Source organism: Phyllostomus discolor, chromosome 8 (assembly GCF_004126475.2).
Source record: "Phyllostomus discolor isolate MPI-MPIP mPhyDis1 chromosome 8, mPhyDis1.pri.v3, whole genome shotgun sequence".
Classification (NCBI taxonomy): Eukaryota; Metazoa; Chordata; class Mammalia; order Chiroptera; family Phyllostomidae; genus Phyllostomus; species Phyllostomus discolor.
In genome coordinates, this window is record NC_040910.2 from 101059569 (window position 1) to 101084660 (window position 25092).

The following is a 25092-nucleotide window of genomic DNA, read 5'->3' on the forward strand; positions in this document are numbered from 1 at the left end:
CGTGAATTCGATTACGAAGAATCATTTACTCTTGAGCCTGGTAAACTCTGGGTGTTGGGGACGACCCAACTTCTAGACCGCCACAGCTAAGGCCAGACATTAACTATGGACACTTTAAGGAGCCAGGCCTCCCCCTCGAGTCCCACATAACGTCAATATTGATCCAAGTGTTTGTAGAGATGAAGACTTTTCATGAACTGATCAACTGTGAACATCGTTCAAATAAGTTAGCTAGTTAATTCCAGATGAGGCAAAACAGAATAAATCTGGTGTTTTAATACCTTAATAATTTGGTACCTTAATACTTCAGTAAACTTCTGTTTTTCTTAAAAATTAGTAATAGAATAGGGTAAGTTGTCACTTTAAATTCTTTATCCCTACAGCCGAGATCCTGTCACACTGCACAAAGCAGTGCTTGGGAGGTGGCTGAGCGTGTGGGACTGGTTCCCCACCTTCTCTGCCTCGACGCACGGGCCACCCTGACAGACTCGAAGACAGCCCCCTCGCTGCATCTTCAGCTTCAACTACAAGCACTGCCCTCTGAGGAGCACCTCACAGAGCCTCTGAACCAGCAGCTTCGTTGTTTTCCACCGTTTGGTGGACAGCATTTTAGTAAACCCTGGAGCAGCTCACTGTGCCTACTGAATGCATGCGGTGGCGTAACAGCGAGGCCTCGATTCCCTGTGCTGGCTCCAACATGGAGCCGGACGGCCTGGGGTAAGTCATTTAACCTGCTTACTCAATTTCTTGATTTATAAACTAATGGCAATATTTGAAAGTTATAAATCACAAAGTACTGCTATGATATATGTAGCTGGAGATAACAGTTTTACACAATGTTTGACAAAGGAGGCTCTCAGCAGAAACTTGCTACCACATCTGCCATATGTGACAAAAGGGGGGAAACCATCTGCTTAACCATTAGTTTACTTTTAAAAAACCCTTGTTATACATATTACACATCCCACAGAAATACATACATTTGTAACCTGACAAGATCAGGGAAAAGAAATCTTGGTACAGGATTTAAAGACCAAAAACGAGTTAAAAGTTCTCGAATGCTCTTCTGCATCATTGTGTCCCCGCTAGAGGATCACAGCGTTCACCAGAAGGATGTTTTGAGTTTTCTACTAAAGATATCTTTCAGGGATGTAAAAATATATTCTAATTCACTGTACATCTTTGCTATTTAAAAGCAAAATTCAAATTTATTCATTAACTACCCCAAATTGAAGCACCATTATTAAAAACACTTAAACTGGAAATTCTGTGAAAACAGAACCAGGTAAAACTGTACACCAACACCTCTAGCAACGGTGTACCTCTTATATTTAAAACAAGGGACTAGTTCAGAGTCAATACCTTTATTAGAAAAGGATTAATACTAAAACTTTTCAATGACAGAGACAATCAAATTTGTAACAGAAAGTCAGAGATACTTTATTTTCACTTCTAAATCCAAAGGCTAGGTATAGCAGATGTAAAAATGGAACCCCACTTAGTCTGATTCACACAAATACTAACGTTTAATCCCGTTTTCAAAGTCCAAGAATGAAAACTTGCAATTAAACACTGAGCAAGCCACATGTTTAGGTAATATTTCTTAAAAAGTCTCAAAGAAAAAAATATGATACATGACCTAAGTTTTCAGTGGCATATATACGATATTAACACATGTTCTGAAATCTGGTAGGTCACATCAGTCCTGAATTAATTTTTAATAAAAAAACAAACAAACAACTAACTGAGCTTTTTCTATGCCACTATAGTTTTCTTTCACCTCATTTTAATGTCGGTCTTCGCTTTATGCAGTTTTCAGTTTTCTTCCAAAAATCTTCGAACAGTAGTCCTATAATGCAAAATTTGGGGAAAAATGATAATTAGACAACATGTAAAAGGCAAACTTTTATGACTAAGTGTTGGCCCAGTCACTAACTGCTAATAATATGTACATGGAGTGCTTTTTGCATCCTTTTTCATTGTCGAGGCATCAACGTGGTCTTAACGCGTGTGCCTGTGAGTGCGTGCCTACATGGGAATGTGCACACAGACATCACCTTACGTGGCTGCCCTCAAAAAGGAATGCCATCGACAAACCAACTAATTGGTACTTCCTTTCATCAGGAATATTCTATCCCACGCCACTAGCCCAAAGGATGAACGGTTTACAGGTTTTAAGAACTCTTATAAAACCTGACTTTTAATAGTTCTTAAAAAACCCAAATTCATTCTATATGGTTCATCAGTCCTTTGTTTATTTCACACATTGAAGTCTATTCTTGCTATTCACGGCTGCTTTAAATGCATCAGCCAGTGACTATTCCTGTATTCCTAGGGCTGACTGAAAAGTTCTCCTACACAGTAGGAAATATTAAGCACATACCTCTTAAAGACTTGAGAATTGCATTGAGTGTAACAAGGCGAATAATATGAAGTGCTTATTGTATTTAAAATTCTTTAAAGAAATCTAATTCTGGGCACCACTGCATCCCTACACACAGTTGAAAAAAAATTCCATTCTGTTAACATTTGATTTATAAATTTCACGCAATACACAAAAAACCCCTCTGTGCTTCTTGTAAAGAACAAAAAAGATACACAACAGTTAAGCGTAAAGATCACAGGCAATAGCATTCAAACATGGATGTGGGTAGAGAAAGGAGTACCTGGCATGAGTACCTGCTTAGTTTGACTGAATCCTTGATTTTTAATTTGGCTTTTCATGGGCCGCTCACAACACCAACGCTGTGTGAGGTATGGTAGTCAGCTGCAATAATTCATAAACCCTACACTTCCATCAATCCAATGCTACTGGCTCTCGAGTTACAGAACAAACTGCATTAGAATGCAAGGCAATAAAGCAAAAAACTAGAAACATCCTTGACAAAGAAATAACTAGCAGTTTAATTAAAACAAAGTAGTCCAACATGTGCCTCAGAAATATTTAAGTTTTTAAAGCATATGTCTCTGCCAATGTACCAACACAAGATGGACTTAATACCAAAAAGAAAAAAAAAAACAGTTCAACCTTTTTATTAAAAAAAAAAAAAAAGAAAAAGAAATGACAGCAAAATCCCTAAAAAAAAAAAGGATAATTAACTTTTCAATGGCGACTATATTACAAATGTGGGCGATAATTTCCAAAGAGGCACACTAATGGGGCACGAGTCTGCTACAAAATAGCTGAGACAAAACAATGTACCTCAAAATGTTTTGCAGGACTACACTGTCTTTTCCTTCAGAAGATGTATGTCTTCTTACTCGGCTTAGTTCCATCTTCATCTGTGCATACTTACGCTGCACTGTCAAACAGTAACAAAAAGCCCTAATCAAAGTGAGAAACAATACACTTACCTCTGTCTGATCTGAGGTCTTATCAGATCAGTTTTAATTGGACTGAGTGTCACCTTCAGATTTAATGTCTTCACTGGTCCCATTGACCTCATTCTTAGTATCACTTTCCTTTGATTCAGTGTTTGTGTCTTCACTCTGTTTTTCTCGACTACTGGACTTCACACTACTTTTTTTATCATCAGATCCCTTCTTTTCTGCCATAAAAGAAGACATTGATCATGGATTTTAAAGTAAAATACAAAACATGCATAATACTTTGAAAAGTGAAATAATGAAGAGAGAAAAAGACAATCATTTCCCACAGACTGCAAGTAACAGTTTGGTTAATCTATTAAAGAAGTACAAATCTCTAATTATGGAGGAGTGGGGAATCAGAGAAAGCAAAAGGTAAAAGAGTGGGCAAATTCTCTCAAACCAGTAAGAAACTGAAGTACAGGCAACTCCAAATCACTGCAGAATCTAAAATTTTAAGTAAATTTTATTTGGGGTAAAAAAAAAAATCCAAAAGCAATGGGAAAGATATGAAAGACAGTACACAGAAGCTGTGTTCACATGAAGTAAATTTATTAAGTTAAAAAGATAAAAATAGTTACCGCAAAAGGTGAAAAAAAGTTGACCCTTTAATAGGCATGTTTCTCCAACTATCTTTTTAAATGCAAAAGATTACTTATGTATCTATATATTTGAATGCCCAAGAGGGACCAGCCCGATGAAAGAAAGTAGACCTTAAATCCCAATCCGAGTACTGAACTTTTATGCTTCACTAAGTAATATATAGGCCATTTCAGAGTTGTTTTTCCAAAAGGAGAAATTAAAGTTCAACTCAGCTACAAATACAGAACGAAAAAAAGTGAAGCTTGACGTTTTTCTTTTACTGTGTTCTCTGGAATGCTGAAGCCTCAGACTAGAGATAAAAAAGTGGTACACAGAACAAGTATACGCTAGCCTTTCTAGTTCCAAGTATTGCTAACAAAAGATTTCCACAGAAAATGTTAAACTACACTTTCTGGAAAAATTACCTTTTTCTCCTTACAACTAAATTAAAAATAGCTGGTCTAGCAGAGCAGTTCATAAGACAGACATTTTAAGAGAAGCAGAATCCTCTCCAGAATCTGGATAAAGGTGTTAAGACATAACATTAATAACTGGGAGAGGACTGGTAATGAAAACAAAACACTGTCCAGGAGCACTCGTTCAAAGAACTGAAGATCTCATGTGACGGAGCATCTTCAGCTCATAACACTTGCAGAATGCACAAAGCAACGCCCGAGTGGCTGACTGCAGGACTTGCTTCACGTCTGTCTGTCCACTCATAAGAACCGGGCCAGTACAGTGTGCTCTAACTGACCTGGTGGGAAAGGCCTCCCTTTGTGCCTTATGGGCGTCTCCGGTGCACAGGTGGCTTCAATGAGGAGGAGTCGTCTTGTTGCCCCGTAGAGGACTAGTAGTCAGTCCAATAATCTTATCTTCTGCCCTATGTAAATATGGTAGATCTTAATAGTCCTAAGGACATCCACATGTGTGGTGGATTTTAGGGCTACGGATTAAAAAAGGAAACTCTCTTGACTAAGAGAGCACCCTAAACTGGTTGGTGGTAAGAAAAAAATAGGTCTGTGTGAGAAACCACTTTTCACTTGCAGAGTCAGACGCAAGTGCTTCCGTCACAGCACCTGCAGTAGTGAACCCCCTCGCATCATCGCCATTACCAAATGTTTGCTACTGCTCATACACGGCCTCCAAGTTCAGGCCTTTGGTCATTTATACACCAGGGAGAGCCTGAGTGGCTACATGGCATTTCCAAAAGCCAATAAATCATAACATCACTTCTAAAAGGCAGCCCAAAGTTTAAGATAAATCTGTAACAGTATACCCAGCCTTTCAAGATGGACATGATGCCGAGTTTTCTCTGAATCAAGTCTTCTCTCCTTCCTTATCTCAACAGGAAAATCCCTGTTTGTCCATGAACTAAACACACTGCATCTTATTTTACCTAAGTGTCATTAACATTCCATGATGTAGTTATTACAATTAGAATTACAGCTAAGTAATTCAAGACGTCTTTTTTTTTTTCCCTTCCTCTCTCCAGAAATTACACAAACACCGCTGTTTTTTGTTTTTTCAGTCAGGCCAGTGGCATTCACTGCTCAGCTCTGTTGGCAGGTAGCTATGAAAGCAGCCAACTTTTTGTCCCTGAGAACCAATTTAACTATTTTAAACAGCTTTAGTTCTCAAAGAATAAGTAATTTGATCTCTGACATCAATATCTGCCTCTTAAGTGTTGACCCCTCACCTCAAAAACACATTATTCAGAAAGCCTTGCAAAAGTGTTGGGTGAAATGGGGAATATCTGTAATAGTGTCAACAATGAAAAATAACAATAAATGTTGGGTGAAACTTTCTTAAAACTAATGAAAATCGGTTAATCCTTTATAGCCTTTTGAATCAATTCAGAAGTAATTTCTAAACTTTAATGGCAAATAAAACAGCTTGTGAGAGTAAGTTTTAAAAAACTATCCATTTCCTACTTTTTAACATTTGCTCCATGTTGCAGAAAAACATTTTTAAAAAGTGCACTTATTTAAGGAAAAATAAAAGCAGAAGACAAAAAATTGTGCTGCTAGTTCTCTTACTCAACCTATCAAAAACCTGAGCCTGTGCCCCCACAATAACCCCCAAATCACCACAGGGTAATTCCACAAAAGAAAATAATAAATGAGCATCACATGAAAGTCCAGTACAATAAACTCAAACAGCAGCACACATATTAGGCTGGTGATCACACATGGACAGACAGGTAAACAGGATGGAAGAAACAGAGCCAAGAAAATTAGGAACAGGCCCTTTCTCTCATTCCTAAAATTCATGCAAAGCAGAACAGCCCAGTTAACACAAAAATGAAAGATGCTCAAAGAATCTGAAGGAAACGCAGGAAGAAGACACTGATGATTAAAAGAATGATCTTTCAGTAAAGGCTAAGTTGAAGGGTGGGAATGCCCTTGTGAAAACATGCCAAAGACAAAATGAGAAAGTCCAGTAATAGTGCACAGTAAACCAGCTACTGTGCACAGAAAACCAAAGAAAAAAGGCAGAGGGGAAACAGCATGATGTTTCAGTAGAAAACATGGTGAAGACACACTTAAGATACTCAATTTTTGTGAACTTAGAAGTTAATTACTGAGTAAAATGAATGTTATACATGAGAACCAATGCAACAATGTACATTTATGCTGCAATATGTTATTGTGGAACACTACAGCAATAACCAAGTTAACATATTCTACAGCCTGAAAGCCCTGAAAAGTAATGTAATACTTGGAAGAATCCAGATGATAAAACTTCCAGTTATTCATTGAATGTGTTCTATGAAAATACCAGGTCAAATGTCATTCTCACAAATCAGAGCAGGAGAAAATAATGCCCGTCTCCCGCTGAACTGTGCTCACTATTAAGTGAAAAGGAGTATAACTTGAAATGAAACTCTGCTTATGTACAAAGAAGAGTGAGAAGAGTATGAAATAGTCTCTTAATAAATGAAATTTCTCATATAAACTAACCTTTCTCCTTGGATTTTCTATCTTGTTCTCTGTCCCGACTTTTGCTCCTGTGCTTATATGACTTTCGATCCCGGCTTTTTGATCTTCTTCGATCCCGACTACGAGATCTATGCTTTCTTTCTGATCTATCATGGCTTCTGCTTCTTCGGCGATCTCTACTTCTTAATAATTTAAAATAAAAGGAAAGCAATTTCAGCTGATATTACAATAAGAAAAATCAAGAATTATATACCACTGAATAAACAAGATTAAACTAAAACCCTTAAAAGGCAAATGAACACAATCTACTACTAAAACACATTTATGTTAGAAATTTTAAGAACTAAAAATCTTTGTAACTTCAATAAAAAGACAGTTATTATGTTCTTGAGGACCCCCTTTCTGAACGACTCTAATTAAATAAACAGTTAATTTCATGTTGTGTTTTTAAAGAATTAGTTACATGATGTTTTAGTTCTTAATTATGACTGATGTTGTTCAAAGCAAAAGTAGGTAACCTTAACTACAGTAACTCATGATCTGAACGTCTTCTTAGGACCAATGAGAAAAGAAGCACTTAAAAGACCATTTGGTACACTCAGTCCCTAGCAAGACTGCATCAAACCTCGCCAGACTGGTGGAAAACAGCAAAGAATTTGCCTTGAAGAGGGACTAGTTCACTGATTCAACTTTCACAACCCACCCCAGTGCTTAATGACTGTTGAGACCATCTCAAGTAGCGAGGAATAACACCAGCAATTACTCCAGTTTACTGCACACTCACTGTGTACCAAGCACGGTCTCACATGTCCTACGTACCTGCTTCGCCTTCTTTCTCTACTTCGTGATCTTTTGTGGTCCCGAGACCTGCTGCATCTTCGGTCAGAAGTCCGGCTTGAGTGTCGACTTCGTGAACGACTTCTCTTTCTTCTCTCCCTGTCGCGAGCCCTTTCCTTTTCTCTTTCTTCCTCCTCTCTTCGTCTTTTCCTTTCTCTTTCTTCCCTTTCTCTCTCCCGCTCTTTTTCTCTTTCTTCCCGTTCTTGCTTCTCCTTCTTTAAACGCTCGTCACGATCAGGTTCTTCAGTTCTTTTTCTTAATTTTTCCTAAGGAAATCAAGTTCAATTTTTATTGAGCTATGTTTATGACCTTTAAATACAACATCAAACAATGGTTCCCTACTGTGAAGCATTTGTAGACTAATTTACAATATTTTATGCCCAAAAATGGGTGTCAAACTCATTTTCACTGGGGGCCACATCAGCCTCATGGTTGCCTTCAAAGGGTCAAATGTAATTTTAGGACTGTATAAATGTAACTACTCCTTAACAGTTAAGCGAGAGCTCGGCACTGCCGCCAGGCAGAAACAAGGTGCCGGGCCGGATGAAACAAGGTGGAGGGCTGGCTGGCCCTCGGGCTTGTGTTTCCCACCTGTGCCTAAAAGGAAATACCAACACCACATACGTACACGAGATATCACTACTTGACTAAATGCTCAGGAATGCTCCCAAATTCCTGGCACTAAAGAGTGAAGGTAATAAAGTGCTTTGGTAGTCTACCTCACTTTCAAAGTTTTATAGGGATTATCACTGCTTCAAAGAATGCAAACCAGCCAAATATTAGTAAGAGGTTTATAGCTATGCAATTAATTCTTAAACATAATAAAATAAAGTATTAGCTATAGCTAAAATACATGTTTAAAAGAAACTTACTTTTAATTCTTCTACAGTAGCTTTAATTTTGGCATAGCCCATGTGCTGTTTTCCCATTAAATGGTCATCTACCCGGGACTGGGCATCTCCTACTATCAAAAAAGCTCCACACACTTCACAAACTTCCATTTGTTTTTCTTGGGCAGCAAAACTTTCAATGGTCTAAAATGATAAATCAGTTATAAGAACGTCTGAGGAAGAGAAAAAAAACAAATCCCAGGAGTATTTAACATGTAGAACAGATTTCCAATTTTGTGAACTGCTTCCCTCCACTCCCCCCAGCCACAATCCCGAGCAGCACCTGGCCGACTCTGGAGAGGCAAGGACAACAGTAACCAACTTTTCGTCTCCTCCAGGAGTGCCAAGTCCCTGCCACACAACTGTAACCGCTGAGCTACCTGCACCACCTTGAAAAAGTTAAACTGTTTTTTAGAAAGCTACCTATTTTACTCTAAATTCACTTCTTGCTTAGGTTGAACAGGCTAAGGTATCACCTCCATACTAAAAATGTTTTTCAAAATCATTAATGGAACTAATTGAGGATAGTCTGAACATATCCTATTCAATAGTTGGAAAACAATGACCAATTATATTCTACCATCAATATCCGTAGATATTCTCTAATTAAAAGGTTTTTTAGAAAAGTATTTTAAGAGTATACCAATACTGAAGATTAATATGTACTGAGTAGCTTATTGTAACAAAAAGATAAAAATCATTAGTTCCAGTTTGCCCACATCCTCACTAACACTTGGTACGGTCAGTCTTTTAATTTTAGCTATTCTGACTGGTGCATACAAGGTCCAAACGAATACTCATGATGCACCAGTTGGCAAACCAGCAGCTAGATGCCTGTTTTTGTAAATAAAGTTTTATTGGATACAAAGCCACAACCATTTGTTTATGTATTGTCTAAAGCGCTTTCATAATATAAAAGCAGAGCTAGGTAGCTGCCCTAGAATAGCGTGACTTATACATCTAAAATATTTATTTTGGCCCCAACTGGTATGGCTCAGTGGACTGAGTGCCAACCTGTGAACCCAAAGGTCACTGGTTCAATTCCTTCCTGATCAGGGTACATGCCTGGGCTGCAGGCCACGTCCCACACGTGGGGGTGTGCAAGAGGCAGTCAGTGGGTATCTCTCTCACACAGCAATGTTTCTCTCCCTTTCTTTCTCCCTCTCCTCCCCTCTCTCTAAGAATAAAAAAAGTAAAAGTTTGTTGACTCTTTACTCGAGGCACTAGAAAATTGTTTACAGAAGTTCTCAAATAGGAATAGGTCATAGTAATTCATAGCAAACAGCCTGGGTAAATCAAAATGAGGATGCTACTCACCGATGTTGTGGACCTAAGCAATTCTCTCTCTTCTTTTAACTGTTCAACTAATTTCATCATTCCCTGGGCTTCTTCTACTTTTCCTTCAGATCCTAATTCTTCAATCTAGGAGAGGTTAAAACAACAACAACAAACAAACAAACTAACAAAAAAAACCCCACAACAGTCGGGACTCCTTCTCTAACCAGACTAGCCAGATATCTCCCCCTCTCCACCATGCTTCATTAGTGTGGTTATTTGGGGTCTTTTTGTTTGGTTTTGTTCGCTGAAGCCTCTGTGTGTTTAATTTACCCTTTTGATTTTTTACAGCATTAAGAGAGTGTACTTGACAGGCAGTAAGTTGCTCATTTTAAGGTGCACAACATTGGTAAGTTTTGACACCCATGAAACTAATACCTTCATCTAAATAATAAAAACATCCATCACCCCCAAAAGTTTCCCCATGCCTCTGTACTACTTCTTCCCAAGTAACCATTGATCTACTACTTATTTTCACTATAGATTATTTTGCATTTTCTAATATTTTATATAAATGGAACTATGCACTTTTGGGGGAAGGGGGTGGCCTGGCTTCTTTCACTCAGCCTAATTATCTTAAAATTCACCCATTATGTTACATGTAGTTAATTCTTTGTACCACTGGGTAATATCCCATTGCAAGGATACATCACACTTTGTTTACCCATTCACCTGTTGATAAACATTTGATTTGTTCCCAGTATTTAGGGTTTCTGTCTACTATAAATAAAGCTGCTATACACATTTATACAACTCTTTGTGTAAACACGTTTTCATTCTTCTTGGGTAAATATCTAGGAGTGGAATGGCTGGCTCATGGTATATCTTTTAGCTTTCTGAGACACAAAAAAACCTCTTCTCCAAAGTGGTCACGCCATTTTACATCCCCCCAGCAGTGTACGACAGTTCCAGTTTGCCCACATCTTCATCAAGACTTGGTATGGCCGGTCTTTTAATTTGAGCTATTCTGGATAGGTGTACAAGCCTGTGGTTTTCATTTGTATTTCCTGAAGGACACTGAGCACCTTTACATATATTTATTTGCCATCTTTATTTCTTCTTTGGTTAAATGTTTATTCCAAGTATTTTCTGACAGTAATGCATACAATTCTTACCTGTTGCAGGAGTACATCAATTTTATCTGTTAGAACCTGAATTTTTTCTTCATTTTTGCCTGTTGGGCCAGCTGCCTATTGAAAACAATAAAATGTATTATCAAAAAGCAAAAAAAACCCCAAAATATTCAAACTCTCACAAACTGTACATAATATTTGTATTTAATAATTAAAATGTCAAATCAGAAGGATAATAACTTAGTTATCTTCAATTTCTGTTAGTTGATTGCATATTGTCAGTTACTGATATTAAAGACAAAAATCTTATAATTGGCAAAATCAGTATTACATTTACAAGTACAGATAAAAAAATGCCTTTTAAAGTCTTATGTCATTCTGAAAGAACACATAATGAATGAAGTTAAACACAAGTTTCAATACCAGACAGGTCTCTAGAGATCAAGGACACTTTACAAAGACTGTAAATTAATTTCATACTCACCCCAGAGGACTGCTGGTTTTGAGATAATGCCAGACGAGCATGGCCTCGTCTAATTCTACGTTCCACTTCTGCAAGTAAGCTCTGCAAGTATCTCAGAAAATCTCTCTCGTAGCCAACTTTCATGAAACGAGAACTCTTCTCATACCTGATAAAAGTGAAAATAAACAAGCATTACATTTTTCCAAATCTTCACCCATTATAACTCACATATTCCATCTTAGCTAGTTGTCTCATGGGCAGTTACATTAAGGCTAAAGGGTAAAGGAGATGTTTAAGAAGGGAATTTCTAGCTGTCCCTGCACCTGGTACAGGAAAGGTAGCATTCAGCATTACATTTGGTTAAGAGCATAGCTTTTATGATCAGGAAGTGCAGGTGCTCCCACACCAGCTCTACCACTACACTAGGTCTGTGACCCTGGACAAGTCTCATTTATAAAATCGGGGCTGTGAAATAAGCAACCATGACGTAGCATTGCTGAAGCTACTATATGACTTTCTACCACCACAGCTAATAAACAGGACCTCTATCGGGCATTCATTTTACATCAATTCCAAATTATTTCTTCAATCCTTGTCCCCTTTAAACCAAACAATGATCAAGAGGAAAAGGGTGGGGGTAGGGAGAAAAAAAAACACCCCTCCCAAAAAAACCCCACAACTTACTGTTTTCGTAGATTTTCATCATGAATTTTTTCACATGGACCTGAAGGAAAAAAAAAATGCAAAATATGAATGTATATGAAGTACTGGTGACCTTAACAACTTTTCAATTTTTGCCAAAAAGGAAACTTTCTTAAAGAAAAAAAAAAAAAAGAAAGAAAAAAGAAACAAGATCCATTGTATCATCTCATCTGAGTAGGTTGTATGTAGACACCTGCACTGTGCCTACCGAAATCATGGAGCAACGGGCCCGAGTAAGCACACGAAATTAGTCTTCTAGATCAGTATAATGGAGAGCAAATGTATGTTAAGGGAAGAGGGTGTGGGAGGAAAGAGAAAATTTTTCCTTACTGCCACCCAAGAAAAAAAAAAAAAAACTGACAAAAAAACACTGGTCTGAACCACTACTGCATGGTACTAGTTTTGAATATCTGCACACGAAGTCACACAGTACAAGACCAGCACCCTAGTCTCATCCCTCCCACCTCTAAAAGGCTACCAATTTTAACCCTTTCAGCTATTCTTCTGGATATTTATAAGTTCTCCATATTTATAAATTCTATACTTATTTTGCTTTCTCTTGGTTTATACTGGGCATCACAATTTTAGGTTAAATATAATATCCAATGTTTATATTTTGACTATGCAAGTACTATCAACTGCCAAGCTAACAAAAGGTACATTATGATGACACTGAAAACACTTCATACTTTGTTGAAATTTTTCATTTATTTAGTTTTCTATTTACTTCCAAATTCTTTGCAAACCCTTTAATTCAGTTACAGAAGCTATCTGAATATTAAATTCTCTCAAGATTCAACACACAGCCCTGGCTGGTGTGGCTCAGTGGATTGAGCATCAGCCTGCAAATGGAAGGGCTGCCAGTTCGATTCCTCGTTAGGGCACGTGCCTGGGTTGCAGGCCAGGTCCCTGGTAGGGTATGTGTGAGAGGCAACCACACATTGATGTTTCTCTCCCTCCCTTCCATTCTCTACAAATAAGTAAATTAAAAAAAAAAAAAAAGATTCAACACACATCAGAAAATCAGCTTCATTTTCTTCCATGAGCTTTCTGACACCTTCAATTTGGGCTGCTTATTTTCTAAGCTCACTAAGAGTTGTCATCCTGAGAAATTCCTTTTCTGGTCTGCATTGAATATAGTTTACTGGATCTCTTGTTTTTCTCCTTCTTGGTTTATGCCCATGTGTTGGTGAAGTTTCCAGAGGAAAGGTTCATGGGAGATAAATTTGTTGAGACCTTGCATGTCTGAAAGTCTGTCTTTCACACCCACTTTCATGTTTGGCGATATAGCCAACCTAGGTAAAATATTTTCCACTCAGAATCCTCAGGGAGTTTCTCCAAAGTCTTCCAGCTTCCAGTGTTTACTGACAAATCTGAGGCCAGTCTGATTCAGTCCTGTGTGCTCCGCCCCCCACCCCGGGTGTTCTGAAATTTCACAATGGTGTATCGTGGTGTGGATCTTGTTCACTCACTGCGCTGAGTACTTGAAGAACACGTCAATCTAGAGACTAACAGTACTGCATATTAAAAATTTCTCCCCCTTTTGTTTTCTCTATCTAGACTCTTATTCAGCTATCAAGAATACTAGGCTGATATTTTAATCTTTTTTGTCTGATTACCCAACAGTCCAGCAAATTTCCTTGATTTTATTCTCAAACCTTTCCACTGATTTCATTTCAGATTTCTCCAGTTCTAATTTCAAGAGCTCTTTTTGGTTTTTCAAAAGTTCCATTTTTATGTAACATCCTATTCTTCCTGATATCTTCTCTTATTTCTCTGATACTAAATTTAGTTAAAACTTTTCTTCTGCTTATCCCATTATCTCTAACTCCACTAATTTTTTTTTTTAACTGTTGGTTTTGGTTAATCTTTCATGTTGAAGGTTTTCTTCAAATGTCTGATTGGTGTCCTTGGCTGGCAAAACACTCCACAATCTGACTGGAAGCTGATGTGCAGAGTTTGTCAACTACTATGAGCTTTACTATTGGAAAATGAGGCAGCAAGACTTTCTTTTAGGAGACTCCCCAAGGGTCAGTACCTGTAGATCACTTCTCTGGAACTGTTCACTTTCTCTAAAGAATCCTCTTCTCTTCTGCCTGGGGAAAAACATCTGGCTGTATCCTTCTAGGAACAGGGCAGAGGAGGGAATGGGAAAACCCCACTATTAAGAATATAGACTCAATTAATCTCTTACAGTCTCATTTTTACTCTTTACTGCCCTGTGCTATATCTTGAATCCCAATATCTAGACTCCTCCAGCCCTAATGCCCTACCGAGTTCCTAATGCTCTAGGACAAGCATTGTGCTTAATGAATTGACTTCTCTTTTATGATTCTAAAATAATACTAGTTATGTACCACCTTTGGGAGCACAGTCTCTCAATTATTTTTTTACATTCTGTGGTTCAGTTGACCTAGAGTCTCTTTAGTCTAATTTCTCCAGAAAGGAACCCTCTAGTTTCCTGGGGTACAAGGGTGAGAGAGACAGAATCACCACACACACAGGTTTAAGAGTCTGGTCGCCTAAACTGGAGGTCCTTGACAGAGAGGAATCATGCACACCCTCCTTCCCCGGGCACGTGGCAATGCCTCGAGGCAGTTCTGGCTATCACGATCACAACTGGGGTGGGGGGAGGACTACTGGCATCTAGTGGATAGAGGGATGCTGCTAAACATCCTACAGAACACAGGACAGACCCCTAAAACAAGAAAATTACCCAGCTCACAATGTCAAGGTTAAGAAACCCTTAACTAATCTGTCATTTTGTCCCATGATTCAACTGCCTTCTATGGTACCTTGATGCCTCCAAATCTTGAGCCTGTCCAGGGTTCTGCTGATCAAAAACACTTGCTTCTGTTTAACATCCCATTCTGTAGGCTTTTAGGGTACAGGTTGCTCTGCTCTGTTGAGTCTGCTGCTACTCTTCCATCCACTTGTCATCTTCCAAAAATTTGTTGATATCTCTAATGTTATCTCCTCTTCCATTACACCTTTTTTTTGGTTTGTTTTTAAATTTTCATTTTAGTGGAGGGGATTTAGGAGGGAATGTAAATGGACATGTACTGTATATTTAACTAAACTGACATTTACTTAATACATTCAAAATTCTAAGCCAGGAAAGAAACTAATTAGTCCACAAATCTTTTAAGAGAAAGCTTTTCAGAATTATAAAGTACCAGTTTTTAAAGCCACAAATTTGATAAATTACACAGAAAATTCACTTACCAAGATCTGAACGAGTGTTTGTGAACAATTCCGCAGGACAAAAACCACACAGATAATATTTACAAACCTAGTAAAGAAAAACAGAGGTACTTAAACTTTTAAAATTGTTCAGTTTTAAAACTATATTGGGAAAGGTGCCAAATAACTAAGTTCTCATTTCTGGATCTTCATCTTTCAACCAAGTACGAGTCAGCACAATTTCACGTGTTAGACCGCATTAGGTCAACCAGTGCCTCTCAGACTCCTGCATTTCAGTAAAAGATAGGTAAGACTGACAAAGAGTTACCAGCTTTTAAAATCACTAACCATACCCTCAATAGCGACAGCAAATATGGGAAGAAAAAGATGGAATCTTGATTTTTTACTTTAAAAAAATTAACACTGTTCTTAGCATTCTAACATTATGTTAAAGACCAGAACCAATTTATAGATTAGGATTTGGGAACCACTGTCTAAATTACAAGTAATACTCATTTAAAGCAATCTGGTTCAGTATTTTCACTTGAGAGATCCTGTAACCTGCCCTAAAATGTATTGGTTATTTTCATATATACCAGCACTTTACTGACTTAAAAAAAAAATCCTCACCCAAGGACATTTTCTCATTGCATTTAGGGAGAGAGGAAGGGTAAGAAGATATAAGAGGAAAGCACTGATTGGTTGCCTCCCATAGGAGCCTGAACTAGTGGATTGAACCTGCAACCTAGGTATGTGCCCTCACCAGGAACCAAACCCGCAACCTTTCCACTTTTGGGAAAGATGCTCCAGCCGAGCCACAACAGCCAGGACTAGTGAATGATTCTTTAAAATTTATTTTTTTTAGAGAGAGGGGAAGGGATGGAGAAAGAAAGAGAGAGGAACATCAATGCGCAAGAGAAACATCAACCAGTTGCCGCTCATATGCCCCCAACTGGGGACTTGGCCCGCAACCCAGGCATGTGCCCTGACCTGGAACCAAGTTGCCAGCCAGTGCTCAGCCCACTGAGCCACACCAGCCAGGACACTACTGAATGACTCTTGATGGGCTCCTATGATATAGGAACTTAACATGAAACCAACTTTTAATTCTCTCCCAGTGGTGCTTTTGTAACTCCTTCAGATGTATTCTAATACTACCCTGTATTTAATTCTGTACTCTGAAAACCAAAACCTGGTAAGAAAAATAAAAAATAACTCCCTTCGTCTAATAACTTCATTATTCCTGGATGAATTATCGGTGTACAACCATGACATATAAAAAGAAAAGGTATGTTAAATTTATGATTGAGAGTTCTTTCTACTTAGAAATAGATGTTAATCATGAAATATTGCATTCTGTCTCAAAGGCCAGTTGTTTTATATCCGTTTGAAGCAATGTGGTTCCATAAGCTGTCTCCAGAAAAACTAAGGTCATAAAGAACAATTAGCCCTGGCTGGTGTCGATCAGTGGATTGAGTACCAGCCTAAGAACTGAAAGGTCACCAGTTCGATTCCCAGTCAGGGCACATGCCTGAGTTGCAGACCATGTCCCCGGTAGAGGGTGCATGAGTGGCAGCCACACATTGATGTTTCTCTCCCTCTCTTTCTCCCTACCCCCTGTCTAGAAATAAATAAAATCTTCGATTCCCAGTCAGGGCACATGCTTGGGTTGCAGGCCATGACCCGCAGCAACCACACATTGATGTTTCTCTCTATCTCCCTCCCTTCCCTCTCTAAAAATAAATAAATAAAATATTAAAAAAAGAAATGAATAAAATCTTTAGAAAAAAATAAACTATGTATGTTAAATTTGTAGAAACAGGCAAGTTATTCTGATTTTTAAAATACGACCCAACACTTAAAAAAAAAAGTTTTTAGGCACTATGTAGACCAGCCTGTGGGCTAAGCAGGTGTTACCTATAATTTAATCTAATCACCCGGTTTGAGACAAGAAAACTGAGACCAAATCACATGACCTGTCCTGAAAGAATCTAGCTACTTACAGAATCTAAATTAGAACCCATTTTCTTAACACAGTTGTGTGTGCTATTTCCACTCCAACTCTCCTTACAATACTACTATAATGTAATGGTACATCAAAATATTTATAAACTTCTATCCAATAAACTGTGGCTACTTAAGACTGCTTCCTTTCACCCTTCCCAGGGATTGAGGATATTTAACTAAAAATATTAACACAATCTTTTATTCTGCAAGACTTTACAATCTGACACCCAAAGGTGTGTTGGGGAGAATTCTGTGACCTATCCTCTTGATAAATTTAAGGCAACACCAGTGACAGAGGAGGTCAATCCCAATAGCATACTTTAGTGAATTCACTACCAGTTAACAGAATGCAGAAATACAGTCAATCTTGGAACTCTGACTAGAAAAATTTAATTGTAAATTTTCCTCATACAAACAAAGTTAAATAAAAAATTAAAACGTATCTGACATTAGATAGCGTTGGGAAAAATGACATTCCACACAATAATAGAGGGCTGTGGGACAATTTGGGAGCAACCGCCAAAGCATGAAATGTGCATTTAACTTAGTAATTATCTTTCTAGGAACCTATCCCCCAAGTGACTCAGCTGTATGTACCAGAATACTCACTGCAGCTTGGTTGGTATTGGCAATAGGGTTAGACATAATCTCCATATCCACCAGGAAACGAAGAGCTAATTAAATTAAGGTCGATTTCTATACCAACCAAAAGATTCCACAGAATAAGTCAAAGCTCTTAAATATATTAGTGTACCTATGACAACTTTCACTTATAGGTATATGTGTCTGTAAATTATTAGAAAAGATTAGAAAACATACCAATTTTTACTTTTTTTCAAGGGTTTGGCTGTGGGGATGGGAGGCCAGGATGACTTTCACTATTTACTTCTATGTTCAATTTTAATCTTTTATAGCAAGCAAGCATGTTTACTTTCATAAATAATTTTAATGGTTCTAAACTCAGAAGGAAAACAAAATAGTAAAAGCAATTCCAAATATATTAATAAGAGAATGTTAGCTAAAACCTGCACCTTCACAAAAACATCCTATATTTTGGTATCTACCTCTTCAAGGCACTATCAATTCTGGACATCAATTTAGATCACTTCAATCACAAAAGTACGCTACGAATATTTCTGTCTTCCTATTCCTACTTGCTTCCAACAGTAAGCAGCATATTTCTCCCTGAGCTAACCAAGTATTTTCAATGCTGTCTGCATTATTTTACTAAACTGCTTTCCCCAAACCAGTTGAATGCCTAGTTTCTCACCCCAATGGTCAGGTTGGCTATATATTGTTTACAAATAGTAAAGCCCTCAAATCATTAAAACACATATGGATGTCTTTACAAACACCTACAAACACAGGTTCCTAGCTAAAACCCTGTGGATAACTTAAAGAGCTTCTTTTAGTATTTTAAGTTATTAATAACCTTAAGTAATTGGTTTCACCAGGTACCAAATTCCATTTTATAAACAATATAAAGATAACTTATTATTCAATTTCTGTTTTTGGTAATCTACCCCCATTTTAAATGTATCATGGTGGGCCCTGGCTAGGTGGCTCAGTATGTGGAGGATGGGCCTGTAAACCAGGCTGCAGGCTCCACCCCCAGTCCCCCAGTGGGGGAACATACTAGAGGTTGCAGTTCAATCCCAGGTTGGGGTGCACAAGAGAGGCAACCACTCCGTGTTTCTCTCTCATATCCATATTTCTCCCCCCCCTCCACGTCCCCCTAAGATCAGCGAGGGTGCCTATAAAATTAAGTAAAACAAACAAACCTACCATGTTGGCAACAGTCAACCTAGTATTTGATGACAGGGACTTAAACTGTCACATACATTTTTTCATTTAAAATCCAGGAATACCCGGAAATTTTACTAATGGAAAAGGAGGATTACCTTTCATTCTGTAACCTTTATAGTTACTTGCACCATTAATAGTTTAACTCAGCGACTTTCAACCACTGTGACGCAAGAATTTTTTAAAATATAATTAATACCGGACTATTTAGTCAGGGACTGATAGCTTTTCCCTTAGACTGTCAAATAAAAATGACAATAACCAACAGGCTGTCTGGTCATAGCAGCAAAAAATATGTTTTTGGGTGTGCCACAGAGTTAGCAATTAGTTTATGTGTGCCATGAGATAAAAAAAATTGAAAGTGCTGATTTCACTGACTACAACAGGCTAGAAACAAATGTTTCTTCTTAGCTAAAAGAGTTGATTAAAAAAAGATAAAATACAAAAGAGAAAGACCGTACTGTAAGAATTCATAACAAAAGTACTCAGTCCTCAGTAACCACCCCCCAGTCTCCTGTCTCAGCTACGGCCAGGACCGCTCGTTCCACCGCCACGCATTTCCGTGCCTTCTATCACACACACCCCTGCAATCGCAGCTCAGTCTTTTTCTTGCCTCCACAAACTTTTGGTAAAATTTTAATCAATTTCCCATAGTAGTCAGAAAGTAAAAATCTCTCTGCTGCTTAGAAACCTTCAATTGTTTCCCAATGTAACTGAGCCACAACTTTTAGTAAAACTTAAAAAAACATTCAAAACCATATTCCTGCCCATCTAGCCACATCCCCCCTCCTTCAATGAAAACACACAAGGGCCCCAGCTATAACACCACATTAATCAGGCCTATGATTTTCTCCAGCCTCTAGTAAATCCATCTTCTTTACCATTCCTTCAGTCTAATTCCTACCAATCCTTTAGGTCCCAGTTTTAAGGATCACTTTAAGAGGCCTTTCCCAAGTGCCCCAGTCTGGGTCAGGTGCACCTCTCATACACCCTTTTCCCACTGTGGCACTTACCACCACATCATGCTATAAAAGCACATTTACTCCTTCATATCTGCCACCACACTGGTGGCGCTCTCAGGCCAAGTGCCATCATCCACACTAAGCTATACTACTATAGCTTCAGAGTGAAACATGCTTGTTGAATAAATGAATACAGGAATTTCCCCAACTTACACCTAACAAATAAAAAAAGTAAACATTTCGCAAAATAAAAGCACTGTATTACTAACTTAAGCTACTTTTTTCCCTTGTAAAGAAATCAAGTCTAAAGATAATTAAGTACACACACTCTTCTGCTAAAGCAATCAAATATTAAGGGAGTACTTGGGGGTAATGATGCCACTTAAGGTCTAAGTGACAGAATTCTTCAAAATAATGGAAGGAGCAGGGAATATAGAAAAAATAACATTGGCCATGTGTTGATAAGGTTGCATTGGGTATGAGTACATGGAAAGTTCATTACACCATTCACCTACTTTTTGTTTGTTTTGGGGAGAGAAAGCAACAGTAGTTAAATATACATATTAACACTGACTGCTAGAACTTCTGAGAAGCCTAACACTCACTATGTATTATAGGACAGGGCAGGAAATACCTACATTTCCAACAGAAAGAACATTTTTGGGACTGAATTAAAATAGTAAAATACTTAAAAGTTCAAAAATGAAAATGTGGACAGAAACCTTAACTGTTTCTTTTCTACACTTGATCTTAGCCAAAAGGATGAGAAGCGACAGATTTTTTTTCTTCTCTAAATAACTTCCAGTGTCGGTGACAATATTTGGTAATATTCTGAGGATTTTAGAAAAGAACGTTTAATTCAATTCCCTTCATAAATCATTAAACTTCCAGTGAACAGAAAGCATACTTGAATTTGATAAATGATGAAAGAAATCTCATTTTAGGTATTATTAGAATTAGAGTTAAGCCAATCGTTATATAATTTCACGTATGGGTTGAGATCTACAATGTAAAATCCTCAATTTGAAGTACAAAATTCCTGTTACCTACTTAGGTGGGTAACAAGCTTCTAGCATCTGGCAAACGCTGCAATTTTCTTATGTGGACACTAACTGAAAGGTGCTCACACTAGGCAGTTAAAATCATATGCTTTTGTCATTGCTGTGGTTCGTTAGAACTTAATAAAGCAAAACAAGCTGCTTAATGCAAAATACTAATAATCTCAAAGAGTAAAATATTAACAAAGGAGGCAGGAAGGTGTGCCAATGAACCCTTGGAATATTTCACTTCAGCTGAAAACCACTTTCAGATCCAGAGCAATCTGCAAAAAGGTTGGAAACGCCTGTTAATACTAACCTCAGAAAGGTACTTTCCAAGATTCAACTTTGACAGTGGTTCATATATATATCCTTACAAACAAGTGAAAGGCCTGATTTTCTCTAGCCTCTAGTAAATCCCTCTTCTCTACCATTCCCTCAGTCTACTTCCTACTAATCCTTTAGGTCCCAGTATTTAAGGGTCACTTTAAGAGGCCTTTCCCAAGTACCCCAGTCTGGGGTACTTTGTATCACAAATACATCCTTCACTTAAAAATGAGCTTTCCAAGTGCTACTCAAAATTAAGAACCTAGGACTAAGAGGTGTGTCAGGAAGCAGTAGAACAAGTTAAGGGTCCATTTTAAAACGTGCAGATTTCTGGGGCCTTCCCCCAGCCTTACTGAATTAGAATGCACAATCTGCATTTTAAAACAAACTCCACAACTCAGATACAGATGTCCTGGAACTACATTGAACACTAAAGTTTCCATTTCAACTGTTAAACAAAAGAACCCCACCCCGCTGAAATTGCTTTTCCTAACTACTGTAAGTCTGGCATAGAAAAAATTTCAGATGCAATTGGAATACAAAAATATTTTGAAGTATCAGGTCACAATATATACACGGGCTGTCCATTACCCAAGATTTCAGCACCAACTGCCAACAGCATAAAATACAGAAATGACCCGGAAGTGATTCCATAAACTTCCCCAGCTTTTTATATCCCACAGTAATTTATTAGTAGCTTGTTACCCATCTAAATAGGCAACAGGAATTTTGTAGGATTTATTTAAAAGAGACCATGTGCTTTTTTCCTAGTCAATGCCAACCCTTCCCCTGCAGCCCTGAATCTGAAATACCGGTAATTGACTTTTTAAATCCCTGAATCTACAATGAAGTGCAATCTGTCATTAAAGGTATAAAATATTTTGGTGACAAGCACTGGAAGTTTAAATCAGGGAGCAGCACTAAAACGGAAAGGAAAGCAGATTTATTACAGCTGAGATGACATAAAACCTAACTGCTATTCTGAGCACCTCACTGCTAATGTTATAAACCCATAACACATAATGCAATGTGGCCATAAATACCACCAGGAAAACAAAGTCTCTCCACAACACACGTTCAAAAAACCAAGGAGGCACAGGCATAGGCTGCTCCAGTTGATGAGGCAATCAAAAGCAATTTTCTCTTTGCCAATTCAAAATTGGCAAATGTCCTATTTGCACATCAATTAAATCATAATGTTCTTTTTTGACAAACCTTAGGTGAAAAGATTACTGAGCTAAATGTTAAAAAAAAAGTTCACTGTGACAAAGAAATGCCTACAGAAAAGAGAGTCAAGACAAGCAACACAATTACCGTTTTCAATTTAGACAAATGGGGGGAGGGGAATCTGAAATATTAAAAACCTGCAAACTTTTTCAAAGCTTCACCTCCCTTGAGGTCAATGCCAAATATGTGAATCTGACCCCGCTCAATGAATTCTACCCTAACTCTTCATACTACTTTGGAATCAGGTAGCATCCCAATACTTTAAAAACAACACTTATCTTTCAAGGCGCTGAAAGGACTCGTGCAGGACTATCTTGTTTTCATGTATTGCAAAAAAGATTTTACTCTGACCAAAGCCTATGTTTAAAGAGGAAGCAACTAACTTTTTATAAAATGTATATTTGTTTATTCCTCCATGTTTTGATTAACAACTGCCTTTAAATTACCATGTTGTTTGATTATAACCGCAAGCCAAGTAAGGTTAAGACCTAAAATAAACGTTACGGTGCAGGTTCAAAACACCTGAAATACGTTACGGTATTTTCAGAGAAGCAATTGCATAGAGTTGTTGAAAGTGAACAGGATCACAAAGATTTAGTTTCGCCACTTGCCCACAGATCTTGCTTGGGTGAGCCTCTGTTGTCTCATCTGTAAAACTGGGATTGTAATATTTACCCTTACTCGCAGGGTTAAGAGAACCAAGTAAGTTTCTGTGAAAAAGTCCTGACAACCATCTACACGAAGGGCTTACTAGAACGTACTCCTATCAAACAATATCTGTAAATCACGACGTATAAAATCTACCAAGTTATAAACTCTTTATAAAGATTTATTTCCCCATATAAGCGTCCATTCAGAAACTGGCCCGTTATTGAAATAATATACTGCCGTGACTTTTACCACTAATTCCAACCAGAATTTTCGGTCTGAATACGACGCTCAACCCAAATAACGGAAAAATGTGTCCTTTTCCCTACTTCATTATAAGATGGAAACTCTGGAGCCTTTGACATAATAAAACACTCCTTTCTTTCTCGCGTTTCCCTGCCTGCCTCATTAAGGTTCTTTTCAAATCTAAGGGCCCTCTAGGCTTCCTCGATACTAAAACAACAAAAACAAATCATCCCTTATTCCAGGATACGGTGGACTCCTCCCTCCCCGGCCATGCTCCCGAGTCCCGCCGGCCACGGGGATCAAACACTCCACAGTGTCCCGATCCTGGCCCTGGCACCAAGTCGCGCAGCGGGCACGGCGGGCCCAAGCCCGCGCCGCTCCCCTCCCCCACGGCGCCCGGGCACAGGCCCAAGGCCCGCGGGACTTACGCTCTCGTGGTCCCACCGCACGTTGCTGCGCTTCTCATCCGGGGCGAGGTTTCGGTCCCGGCCCATTAACTCATCCAACAACTGCGCGGCCGAAATCATGGTGCTTCTCTCGGGCGGCTACTCCCACCAGCCCTGGCACCCGCCGAAGAAAACACCGGCGACACCGTCGCCAACCTCTTCGGCCGGCTCGCGGGCCGAAAAAGCCTCCTCTAAAAAGGAGCCGATAAGACAAAATGGCCGCTGCGCGGGCGCTTTCCCAGCATGCCGTGCACGCGCGTGCGCCCACGGGGCACGCCCAAGTCTGGAAGGCGAGGTCAAGCCCATTTCCGCCGGCCCAGGGGCGGAGCCTGCCGGCTGGGCCTCGCTCCGCCCCTGTCTAGTGGCACCGCCCTACTCCGCGCCTAGCGGAACCAGAGGTTAAGCAGCGTGCTGACTCAGTCCACCTGAGCACGGAAGGGTCTTCGTGAGCTCTTTCACAGGGAGTCAGAGGAGACTAGGTCCTGAAGCTTTGACACCGCTCCAAAATGGAGGAAGGAGTGGTGTATCCCTTTGTCCCACGCAATTCACTTAGTGCCATCTTCCAGTGGAAGAAACTCATTCCATATACAGAGTCCATTTTTTAAAAATTGATTTTAGATAGAGGGAGAGAAACCCATTTGTTGTTCCACTTATATGTATTCATTGGTTGATTCCTGTACGTGCCCTAACTGGGACCCAACCCGCAACCTTGGCATACTGAGGCATGCTTTAACCAATTGGACTACAGGGCTGGGGCCAGACCCCGTTTTACTAGACTGCTCTAGAGCATCTTCTACCTGGCTTGGTCCTCCCACCCAGATTCCTGTGATTCACGGGGTGGGAAATCAAGGCTACCATAAGGCAGTTTCTACAGTCATGCAAAGTATGAGGATTCAGTCCTGTACCTTATGCCTCCCAGTCTCAAATTAAAAATATATGTATTGGCCCTGGCTGGCGTAGCTCAGTGGATTGAGTGCAGGCTGCGAACCAAAGTGTTGCAGGTTCGATTCCCAGTCAGG

The 25092-nt window shown here is 38.9% G+C and overlaps 1 protein-coding gene across 8 annotated transcripts; it reads right to left on the bottom strand.

The window, feature by feature from the left end:
- Window positions 1–61: 61 nt before the first annotated feature.
- On the bottom strand, window positions 62–24313 carry LUC7L3 (LUC7 like 3 pre-mRNA splicing factor). Of its 8 annotated transcripts, none has more exons than XM_028521849.2 (12): window positions 24056–24313; window positions 15413–15479; window positions 12170–12209; window positions 11507–11651; window positions 11065–11139; window positions 9932–10036; window positions 8597–8758; window positions 7707–7990; window positions 6909–7069; window positions 3408–3548; window positions 3203–3302; window positions 1349–1849 (listed from the first exon to the last, which is right to left on the bottom strand). In XM_028521849.2, the coding sequence occupies exons 1-12, from the start codon at window positions 24152–24154 to the stop codon at window positions 1816–1818; spliced, it is 1413 nt and encodes a 470-aa protein (XP_028377650.1). In that variant the 5' UTR covers window positions 24155–24313; the 3' UTR covers window positions 1349–1815. The 8 variants fall into 8 exon arrangements, 6 of the variants coding, with proteins under 6 accessions (XP_028377652.1, XP_028377650.1, XP_028377651.1 ...); XR_003685112.2 differs by adding an exon at window positions 14226–14311 and having other exon boundaries at window positions 1352–3302; window positions 24056–24304; XM_028521850.2 differs by having other exon boundaries at window positions 1352–2745.
- Window positions 24314–25092: the final 779 nt, after the last annotated feature.